Below are 11,491 nucleotides of genomic sequence, written 5' to 3'. Positions count from 1 at the left end.
ATCACAATTGAACATGCCAAAGGAGAAGCCATGTTGTCAGATGCCCACCTACCCCCCGACACCTCAAACCCACCCTTGCTCACCGTCTATACCCCCCTTTTTTTCTTTTTTTTTTTCTTTTTATTAAAGAAGAGAAAGTAGACAGATACATGTTGGTAAATGCTAACTGTCTGTATTCACATAGAGACACAGTGTAATCTCTGAGCCCAATATACAGAGAAAAGAAATAAGCTAGAATTCTATGCACTACTACACAGGGCCTAGCACCCTCCGGCCTCCAGCAGAGCTAGAGAACTGGCGGGCTTTTCTTCTTTCCCACAGAGCATGGTGGTGGTGTTGAATCCACAAATTTGAGACAAGAAAGGATAAAAATTAATTTAGAACAGAAACATGGAGATTCTTTTCCTGTTGTATTTTGCTCAAGATATTTTCCCCCAAATTAGTTGAGAACCATGATGTTGAGACCTCAAAAACAGGGCGACTGAGCACAGAGGGACAGGGGGGAAAGGACCAACTTGCTCCCAGGGACTGAAGAAAATTAAAAAATAAAAAGAAAATAAAAAAGAAGGTTGGAATCCATCAATCTTCTGTGCTAGTCATCCTCGCCTTCATCCTCCTGAAAGAACAAGGGAGCAGTCAACCACCAGGGCAAATTCTGAGCGCTTTTACTAGCTCTTGGATGAAGGTCGGACCCTATCAAACCCCAGCTTTCCTAGCTTAAGTATATGAATCTTCATTAAGTTAGCACTGATAGGGGAGAGCATGCTCCCAGATTAAGAGTACTTCAGGTCCTCAGAACCCACACAGTGGCTCACAATCACCCATCACTACACCTTCTGACCCTGGAAGGTTAGTCACATGCAGTGCAGACAGGTAGGCTAGTCACCCAAACATATGAAATTACATTTTAAAAAAAAAGAGGGAAGACTCGGGTGTTAACATTACTTCAACTGTCCCACTATTTCAGCCATTTCTGTATTATATTCTCTAAGTCACTAGGGCTTGGATATACCTCTCCTTCCTCCCCTTCATCCTCATCGTCGTCTTCTTCACCTTCATCTTCATCTCCTTCTTCATCAATATCTTCCAACCCTTCCTCCTCTTCGTCATCATCATCATCATCTTCTGCCTCTCCTTCTTCATCATCCATATCAGGAACCTGAAAACACCAGGCAATGTTCTTTTATGAACTCACTTTATTGGACACATTACCTCTTTCAAGCCACTGAATATAACTCACCAAATAGTACTGCAAGGGATTTGGCCAAATATCATCTTTGATGACCTCTCCTAACTCGTCAGCACCTGCGTCAGAATGGTCGGTAAACCAGGTAAAGAAGCTCTCTGGCTCTTCGTGCTGCCTCTTCCTGCTGGCCTTATTCTGCGTTTGACTTGAGCGTTTTGTCAAATCCTAAATGAAGACATAAATACCCCCTTTATTTGCTCCCCGTAATACCCAAACCTCACATAAAGTACAACAAAGACCAGTAAAGTAGTTCATATTACTAAGAACTATAAAAAAATATGCACTTGGTAAACTCTTGTAAACTGCTTTCACAGGATACACCTATCAACTGTCTAACTTCCACCCTAAATCTACAAAACCAAACCCTGGTCTCCAAAAATCGAGGCTGAAAGCCTGAGCAGGGCAAACAGGGCAAAACAAGAAGAGCACTGTGCGATTCCTATCACATTATTCCTCTGCACACTGGAATCTCTGCACTCTTTACCCAGAGTCTAAGGCACTGAGTGCCAGTCAGGAGGTTCAGCTAAGCCATGATATACAAAATACCTTTCCAGATTTCCATTTGATTTCGGTGGACTTTGAAGACGGGTCACCACTCTCATTCAGATGAAATTCTTTGGAGAGAACTTTATTTTCAAAGTAAGGATTTTCATCAAAATACTGTAAAATATGGAAAGATGAGAAGTCAATAAGCAGCGTTCGTACCATTACATACTCACTCTAAGTGCCAAGCAGGGGGTCAGGTACTTACAAAGTCTATTCTGTAACCTGATTTAATGTCTTCAAATTCTGTCACTTCAACTCTGGTCAAATAATGCAGAGCCTCCTCATCTTCCTCCCCAAGCAGTGCAGACACTAGAGAAGCAACTCAGTTCAGTTCAAGATTGAATGGGAACCACTTAATGACCCTTTTACATGTTTACAAACTCAGTGAACACTTTCAACTTTGCTTTCTACTAAAGCCATCAACTGCAGACTACTCTTGTCCTGTCTGCAGCTTTGTCAAGTAACTGACCCCAGAGCTCCCCAAACTCCTAATAGACCTCAACAATGCTGACCCACCACATACCTTGTGGATGGTTGACAAATGTTGTTACCCAAAAATTTGGGATTTTGGCGATCAATTCTGACCTCTTCTGAAAAAATGGTTGGCGGAGTTTGTTATATTTTTGTTCTACTTTCAAAATTTCCTCACTGGCTTGTTCATTAAGTCTGAAACAAATAAAGACTAGAATGAATATCTAAGGCGGTAAAATGGGAAGGCTAAGCATACCCAAATGGCATATGCTGCCAACACTGTTGCTCTTTTTCTTCCACCTTAGGAACAGAGTATCTACTGCCCTGCAGACCAGTCCTCTAGAAACCAAAATCACTGAGCTATCTCAGCTCATCTCCAGAACTGGCAACATTGTATTTCAGTATACAGTATTTCCAGGCCATATTGATTGTGTACCCAGAAGCAGCAAGTGTAAGTGAAGGTTAATCAAGAAACAAGCAACAGTGCTCTATACCACTCTATCAAAAACCAGGCAGCAGTCAGACATTCTGTGACCTCTGATAGCATACCCAACCTACAGTACCCTCTGTATGTGGGAAGATTGAGGTACCATTACTTTAACCCAGGAATTATAACCAGACTGAGAAACAGGATTTAGAGTGTGTGCACCAAAACTGACGGCCAATCAATTCCATGAGAGAACTTCCATAACATGAATTCAATATTTTACCTGTCTATTTCATTTTGTACTTCATCAATATGTTCAATTGCTTCTTGCTGTTCTTTTTCTGAAAAACAAAAGGGAACATAAAGACTCAATACTAATTCCACAAGTTGCCACACTTCTTGATCCTATGATGGGAACTGCAACAGTAACGCTGCTGGAAATGTGCTTACTACAAAGCATGCTCCCCACGTGTTCAAGCACGCAGTGGACGAATTACTTTCTCATTACCCTACCATTCACAAATTAAGGGATCTACTCCGCTACTTCATTACTGGATCACTTTTAAAAGAGTTTCGTTACAAAGGTCCAATCATTGGCCTTCATTAAGAAAGGTGAACAAGAGGCTTAGCCTCATTCAAAAATTCTTCATGTTTATTACTAATCACATTGTACGATTGCAAGAGAACTAATCCGTGGCCATAAAACGGTATTAGGACACTACCAACTGGTACAACCGCTTTTTAAAAAATTAAAAAAAAAAAAAAAAAAAAGCAAAACAACCCAGTGCTCTCAATTTATTATGATTATCAACATACACCGACAATGCCCAGTAAACTTCTACAGTCGCCTATGCAGACTTAAAAGACTGTAAACCTATTTCCAACGTGACCTTACTCCTCCAGCCCATTCTTAATGAGACTGGTCATCATCATACACGGCTGTACAGTATTTCTGAACAGTTTTTGGGAAAACCCTACTCAAAAACTAGGAGGCATAGAGAGGAGAGGGGATGTGCTCCTATTTCGTGCCCTTTTGTCCAAAGGGGGCTGGCTGTGAAGGCTTTTACAAAGCCAAGTGGGCGTGAAGGGGCCCGATCGCGCGGCTCATTTCCGGTAACTAGCCCGGGGTCTGCAGCTGTCCTCAGCTCTAAACGACCCTCGGGGCGAGGGCTAGGCGTCCTAAAGGCCCTCCAAGCCCTGCATCGAATGGCCTCCGGGCCAGATCCCTCGCATTCCCGGTGCGCCCGTGTGGCTGCCCCACGTGGGCTGTGCAACCCGCGCAGCCTGGAGCATCCCCCCCGCCGGCTCCGCGCCCCTACCCCGCCCCAGACCCCGGCTCCCGGTCTCGCCGTAGCGCCAGCTCCAGGCGGGAAGCAGGGCGGCGCGAGAGACCGGGCCGCGAGGCTGCGTCCGGCCGCACCATGTGGCGGCGGCGGCTGATGGGAGCGAGGCATCATGGCGGAGCACAATAAAGAGAGGCTGCTCGGGAGGGAGGGAGGGAGGGAGGGGGAGGAGAGCGCGGGCGGGGGGAAGGGGGGTCTCCGCCCGCCGCGCAGGCCGCAGCGCCCCCGCCTCGGCCGCAGCGCTCGCCGCCGCGGCGCCACCCCGGCCCCCCGGTCGCGGACCGCACACAAAAAGGCGCCGGCCCGCGGCCCCCGCGCGCCCCCCGCGGCCCGGGCCGAAAGATGGCGGCGCGGCCGGGCCCCCGCCGCGCCCGGTCCTCACCTGAGGTCTCGTCGGCCCCGTCGTGATTGGAGTTGAGCTCCTTTTTACTGGCTTTGGCCGTCGGCGCAGACATGGTGCCCTCCGCGGTCGGGGCGGGGAGCGGGGAGGGGGAGCGAAGGGACGGCCAAGGGGGCGGCCAGCGGCTTCCCCTCACGCCACACGCGCGGCGCCCGCTTGCTCCGGCCGCCTCCTCCCGGCGCTCACTCGCTCGCCCTCCCCCTGGCTGCCTGGCACTGCCCGCGGGGCCTGACGCCGAGGCAGGCCCGGGCGCGTTGTGGCGAGCCCCCGGCCGGGGCTCTCACTGAAGGCGGGGAGGCGGCGGCGGCTCGGCTGGGCTCCTCGACTCGCGCCCCGCGCTCCGGCTCGCTTCTCGATTGCCCTGAGCCGCCTCCTCCTCCTCCTCCTCCTCCTCCTCCACCTCCTCCTCCACCACCACCACCTCCTCCTCTTCGCGGCGAGGGGCAGTCCGCAGAGCGCAGGCGCGTCAGGCCTGCGCAAGTCCCACCCCCGGCCGGAGAGGCTCGCGCCGCGCAGCGATTGGCCGGGGCCGCGGGCCAGGGGGCGGGGCCGGGGCCGGTGGCGGCGGCGGCGGTGGGGACACTGGGGCCTGGACGAGAGGCGGGAGGAAGCGGCTCAGCGACGCATGGTCCTGCCCCCGCGCGGTGCTCCCCTCCCCCGCCCTCCCCTTCTCCTGCCGACCCGGGACATTCGCGCGCCGCGCGGTGTCTTGAGAGGCGGGGCCTCCTTTCCCCAATACCCGCGCATCACGTGGTGGCTTGGCGACTTCCCTTTTGCAGGGCGGCCGGGGGCTCAGGATAGGGGGCGCGTGCAGCCCCTCAAAAGTACAGGCCTTAGAAGTCCCCTGGCTACAGTCAGGCACCGGAGTTCTGCAACCGGGCACCTTCATCTTTTTCTAGATAGAGAAGCTGGGGACCCACTCAAACTCAAGGCTAGTGGTATGCAAAGCCACAAGCAAGCACTTCAGATGAACTAACTATCCAGTTTACACACAGGGCCCAGTTGTTCGCATGGGCCAAGTAAAGCCTCTGCCCTCGGTTCTGAATTTTTAAAACTCTGTCACATATTCACACAGAACCACAGTAAAGGTTTAAGTACTGTAACTGTAGGAAGGACCTTTCTGCCACAGGTCCTTCCGCTCAAGTTTGCACCAGGTGTCCTGATCTTAGTGGTGAGGGAAGCACATTTTGTGATGGGGAATGTTTAAGGCTTCTTAAACATCCAAAGCTAAAACAGTTAAAAAAAAAAAAAAAAAGCTTTAGGCTAAAAAGCCCTCAAGGACTTATGTCGGAGGGAGCTTTTCTGATTAAACATTGTTTTCCAGGACTTGAACAGATAGTTCTGTCTACCAGAATCCCAAAGTGTGGTCCTGAAAAGACCAGAAAGCTCTCTACCTGGGTGCTCTACCGCTTGAGCTTGAACTATGCATATTCCAGCATTCCCGTTTTTATTATCAGTCTTCTACATAAAGCAATGTGGCTTTAAGTCAAGATGTTCTTGGTGGGTAGATAATAAATGTAAAATACACCACATACAGTCCATGTGAGAGAATACAAGTGTGTTTGTGTAAGTTTCCACCTCAACTCTAGGAAATTCAGCTAAGCCTTCCTGGTGCACCTTATGCTTAAGTCGATGAATTGCGTTCATCTGTTGCAATCGGTAAGCCTAAACTGGGGACAACCTCTAAGGACCTCTTACTGCACAGCTCCCAAGCATAGGGACCTCCAACACAGGCAACTGTGATCAGGATCCTTAAAGAGGGAAGGGTCTGACAAAAAGCAGCGCAATAAACTTTGTGACTAACATCTATTAAAACTCAGGCCATACCTTCACCAGGTATGATTCCTGATAGTTCTGTGAGGACCTGGCACATACTTGCAAAGAAATTCCACAAACAAAACAAGGCAAGTAAGGATTTAGTTAGACCCAGGCAGAGTCCAGCCTAGGCTACAATGTGCAACAGTGTCTCCAAAGAAAAACGGTTAGCATTTGAAGCCCTCCCACACCAAATTACTACGGTAGGCTTCAGCTCCATTTGGCTCTATTTTCCTGGACCCCTCATGAGATACAAAGTAGCTTTTACAGATAATTACTCTTAGGGTTAAACTGGGCTTGGATCCTGTGAGGCAAGTCCTCTATCACTCAGCCATGCCCCCTGCCTCAAACTCTTCCAAGATACTAAGTATATTTTACACATAAACTAAGCCTGAGTTAATGCGAATGGACCTTCCAGGTCTAGTGCCTACTAAACTATCTGCCAGGCAGCCCCATCCCCAACTGAACTTTACAAGGAACCAACATAAATCAGTTCTTTTCTTTTTTGGGGGGTGCGCTCTGGAACTAGACAAGGATGGCCTCCAACTTGTGCTCTTACCTCCCCAAATCCCTTAATGTCTTTTGTTTTGTTTTGTTTTGTTTTTCCAGACAGGGTTTCTCTGTGTAGCCCTGGCTGTCCACTCTGTAGACCAGACTGGCCTCGAAATCTGCCTGCCTCTGCCTCCCAAGTGCTGGATTAAAGGCATGCGCCACCACTGTTGGGCTCCCCTAATGTCATAAATGTGGCTTGTAAATGTGGCTTAAGAGACAGAACTGATAAAGACTTGGCGTACACCCACGTTAAAAACAAAACAACCTACCAAGAATGTCTATATTTCTTTTTGTATTACACAAACTAATTACTTTTTACACGGAAGACTGTTTTGTCTGCATGTATCTAACTGTGCCATGTGCAAAGGCCAGAAGAGGATGCTCCTGGATCTGAAGCTGTGAGCCACCACGGTGGTGCTAGAAACTAAATCCAGGTCCTTGGCAAGGCCAATGTGCTCTTAAGCACTGAGCCACCTCTCCAACCTCTTTCCTTTTTTACCTACAAGCCTAAATACTCTGACTTAATGGGCCACTCCCAGGTAGAAAGAAACTTGCTCAGAAAAAAGGTTTTTTTTTTTTCATCAACCACAACGTCTGATCATGTGACTACAGCCATCTACAGAGACCCATGGGGCCTTTCTCTGATTGGGCCCTGAACTTCAAGATGAATGCAAGGAACATATTTAGAAAGGGAAAACAGTGCCGAAAGGCAAGAAGTACTGTAAATGGGAGAGGCCTGCACATGGGTGCATCCAATAAGCCACCAAGCATTGCGCTCTCCATACCAGTTTGGAGGCTGGCTACAGTGCCTGACAGGTCACAAACTGTGTCCACTGAGCAAGGAAGACTACAGTGTCACCCTCCCATCTCTTGTGGTTTAGCTATTTCTGCCAGCAACCTAAATGTGTAACACCAGAAAGGTTCGCTCACTTCACTTCTAACAAAAGGGAAAGGATTTTCTCAACTGCAATTTTTTTACCCTTAAGTCTCAGCAAGTCTTAAGAACAAGGTAGGGTGTTTGCCGAGTGCCGATGCAGCATGTTCGGGGTTCCACACCCAAAACTTTCGGCAGGATGGAGCTAGCCTGTAATCCCAGCCCCCTGGATCAGAAAGTTCAAGGTCATCCTCAGTGGCAAATTGGAGGTCAGCATGAGATGCATGAAAAGCTCCCTTTAAAAAAGAAAACTCTGGGTGTGGCGGTGCCTTTAATCCCAGCATGAATACCAGGACAGCCAGGGTTACTTATCGACAAGACCCTGTCTTTACCACTTGGAAGCATAGTGTAGGTCTTTGCCTGCCACTTGAAAAGTAAGAGAATGATACACAGGAAAGAGAAACAGGTCCACAGAAGTGCAGAGATGCCGACTCCACTCCGTGCCTGGTGTTCCTTCCACCCGTGCCTCTAGACTTACACCAAATCCATATTTCCCCTCTGCTACCCTGTCCTGTACCAAACCCAAGCCAGGCGGGAAAACACCACACGATTCGAAGCTGTGCCTAAAAAACGCAGTCTTCACGGTCAACAGAGAAAGGCGAAAAGTGTAGGCATAAAAAACACTATCCGAATGTAAAACGAGGAAAAGTGCTAGCACAGGGCGAGTCTGGGTGCGGCCAGCGGTGCTTCGGACAAGAGGCGCTTATGCTCAGAGCGAGAAGCTGGAAAGCACTCCCCCCACTCCGCCTCAAACACGAGTTTCTTAGCGTAGGGCAAGTCTGGGTCTAGGCTCGAGGTGAGAAAATGCAGCTCTAGGCCTTTAGGCCACGCCACCCCTTGGGGAACCCGGAGAGGTGGGTGGGGACCAGGTGGGCAGGGTCCCCGGTACCGGAAGTCTTAGTATGTACCAGGAGGGCCACCGAGAGGCTAGCTCTTGAGTCTCAGAGACAACCACGTGACTACCTCTTTGCTCGGGCAGGATGGGAGAAGGAAGCTGGGAGCTACACGAGGTGGCAGTAATTCAGGCCAGAGTTGTGGGCCGGCGGCTTCAGCAACAGGGAGACGATCTGAGCGGGCTTGAATCTCCGGGACTCGGGGTTGGAGGGGTGGGGAGACCTCAAGCGGCTGCATTTACCGGGACAGAAGCCCCATTCGAGAGTTTGGGGGCTGGGAAGGGCAAGCCGGGTCCCACGTGGTGTCCCGGGCCGGAGGAAGTCCCCTGTGCACGGGTCTCCCAGTTCCGCGCTTTCTGCTCCTTCTCCCATATCAGCTTCATTCATCCCCCGCCGCCTCGGGACGAAAGCTTTCACGAGTGTCTTTGGGGGGGGGGGTTGTCTCATGTCCAGAGAGGGATGGGGGGGGGCAGAAAAAGCCAATCCAAGAGTGGATCACCAGGAAACGCAATGGAGGAACTTACCTCCCTTCGGCAGGCCGGGGGAGGCCGACTTGTCCTCCAGCTTCGGGGCAGCAGCCGGTCTGGGTTTCTTGGGTTGAGGCAGGATCGCAGATTGCCGCTTGGGGGCCATGGCGCGAGGGAGGTGGCCGGGAGACGGAGACCACAGCCGCGATGTTCACAGCAGGACGAAACTCGCAGGAACTGAGGCTGCCTCAGGTGCGGGAGGTTTAAGTCGGCCTCGCAGCCGCCCTGCCCGCGGGGGATATTTACATGACAGTGGGACACACACCCCCACGCCCCTTCTCCCAGCCTCCTCGTCCTCCCTCCAATCAGCAGAAACTTCTTTGAGTCGCTCTCGGCGGGGGCTTCCCGGCGTTGGAGGAGGGGGTGGCTCCTGCGGGTGCGGCGCGGGACTGCCTTTGAACCCCGGGTTGCACGTGGGAGCCTGAGGCGAGTGGCCCTGCCCTCCCCCAGAGCCCCTGCCTTACACTGCCTGGCCCCCCTCGGGGGTTCTTCCTCTTTCCCTTCCCAGTTTGCTGTCCCGAAGACTTCATACGTGTTGTTGCCTTACCTCAGCCTAGAACATTCTTTTCACTCTTCCCAACCCCCAACTCGCGAGTTTGGCTAGACTCCTTCCCAGCCTGCAGATCGCCACTTGGAGCGACAGATAAATGTTGGAAAAAAAGGGATTCCCAAGCGAAAATTACAAACGTCGTGGTGGGGGAGGGGAGGGAAGACTTGGCTCACTCATTCCATCTATTTAAAAGGGTTTGTTAAATGCACTGGCTCAGCCTGTACCTTGTTTGTTTTTGTCTTTTTTTGGTTTTTGTTGTTTTTTCGAGACGGTTTCTCTGTGTAGCCCTGACTGTCCTGGAACTCACTCTGTAGACCAGGCTGGCCTCGAACTCACTCTGTAGACCAGGCTGGCCTCGAACTCAGAAATCCGCCTGCCTCTGCCTCCCAAGTGCTGGGATGAAAGGCATGCGCTACCATTGCCCGGCTGTTTGTTTTTTAAGACAGGGTTTCTCTGTGTAGCCCTGACTGTCCTGCAACTCACTTTGTATATAGTGAGTTGGCCTTGACCTCTGTAGAGTTCTGTCTGCCCAGGCCTCCCGGAGTTAGGGGAGGGAGGGTAAAGGGCCTGTACCACCTCTTCTGGCTTTTAGCCTGTAATCTTAGCCCTTCGAAGTCGTTGTCAGAGGATCGCAGGTTTCAGACCAGCCTGGACTACAGTGCAAACCCTGTCCCAAAAGAACTAAGAGGAAAAATAAAATGTGTGTGTGTGTGTGTGTGTGTATATGTGTGTGTTGCTGGGGTTGGAACCCAGGCCTCCAGCAGGCTAACACAGTCAACTACACCTTGCTGCTTGCTGCATGCATGTGCCACATACCCAGGTAATGGTAATAAGAAACAGATGTGGAGAATGTAGTTCAACAGTAGAGCATGTGCCCACCAATTAAAAAGCACCTCAAAAAGTAAGAAAAGAGGAGGAGCAGCTGCAGCTGGGCAGATGAGATGGCTCAGCAGCTTAAGGCTCTTGCTGTCAGGTTTGAGGACCTAAGTTCTAGCCCCACTTCTGCAAGTAGTTCTTGGACTCTTGTACTGCCACACATATACTCGGGGATACACACACTTACAATCACGGACACATTTTTTAAAAAGAATTATTTATTTATTTTATGTATAAAAGTACACTGTAGCTGTCTTCAGACAAACCAGAAGAGGGCATCTAATCACTTTACAAGATGGTTGTAAACCACCATGTGGTTGCTAGGAATTGAACACAGGACCTCTGGAAGAACAGTCAGTGCTCTTAACTACTGAGCCATCTCTCCAGCCCATGGTCTTTTCTTCTCTTTCTTTTCTTTTGTTTCCTTTCCTTTTCTTTTCTTTTTTTGACAAGGTTTCTCTGTGCAACCCTGGCTGTCCTAGAACTTAAGGCTGGCCTTGAACTCAGAGATCTGCCTGCCACTGCCTCCCAAATCCTGGGATTAAAGGTATACACCACCATGCTCACAGACACATTCTTAAAAGTTGTTTTCTAGCCAGGCAGTGGTGACTAACACCTTTAATCCCAAAACTCTGGCGGGAGAGGCAGGCAGATCTCTGAGTTCACCACATGACCTACAGAGAGAGTTCCAGGGCAGGAAGCCAAGGCTACACAGAGAAACCCTCTCCTGAAAAAACAAAAAAATAAAAAAACAAAAAAACAAAACAAAACAAAACAAAAACCAAAAAACCAAGAGTAAATAAATACATAAATAGGATTTTGTTTTCTTTTTCTGAGACACGGTTTTACTATATAATCTTTGCTGCCTGGAGCTCACTTTTGTAGACCAAGCTGGCCTTGAACTCATGACA

The 11,491-nt window shown here is 49.9% G+C and overlaps 1 protein-coding gene across 3 annotated transcripts; it reads right to left on the bottom strand.

Moving 5' to 3' along the window:
- Positions 1–148: 148 nt before the first annotated feature.
- On the bottom strand, positions 149–9,546 carry Set (SET nuclear proto-oncogene). Of its 3 annotated transcripts, none has more exons than XM_031369645.1 (8): positions 4,416–4,831; positions 2,974–3,031; positions 2,316–2,458; positions 1,998–2,101; positions 1,793–1,906; positions 1,241–1,411; positions 1,013–1,159; positions 149–616 (listed from the first exon to the last, which is right to left on the bottom strand). In XM_031369645.1, exons 1-8 carry the CDS (start codon positions 4,486–4,488, stop codon positions 593–595), a joined length of 834 nt encoding a protein of 277 aa, XP_031225505.1. In that variant the 5' UTR covers positions 4,489–4,831; the 3' UTR covers positions 149–592. The 3 variants fall into 3 exon arrangements, with proteins under 3 accessions (XP_031225505.1, XP_031225504.1, XP_031225506.1); XM_031369644.1 differs by lacking the exon at positions 4,416–4,831 and adding an exon at positions 9,152–9,546 and having other exon boundaries at positions 150–616; XM_031369646.1 differs by lacking the exon at positions 4,416–4,831 and adding an exon at positions 4,111–4,162 and having other exon boundaries at positions 150–616.
- Between the last annotated feature and the right edge of the window lie 1,945 nt (positions 9,547–11,491).

The sequence above is a fragment of the Mastomys coucha genome, unplaced genomic scaffold (genome assembly GCF_008632895.1).
Source record: "Mastomys coucha isolate ucsf_1 unplaced genomic scaffold, UCSF_Mcou_1 pScaffold15, whole genome shotgun sequence".
Lineage (NCBI taxonomy): Eukaryota > Metazoa > Chordata > Mammalia > Rodentia > Muridae > Mastomys > Mastomys coucha.
This window is presented reverse-complemented; position numbering and strand designations above follow the sequence as displayed.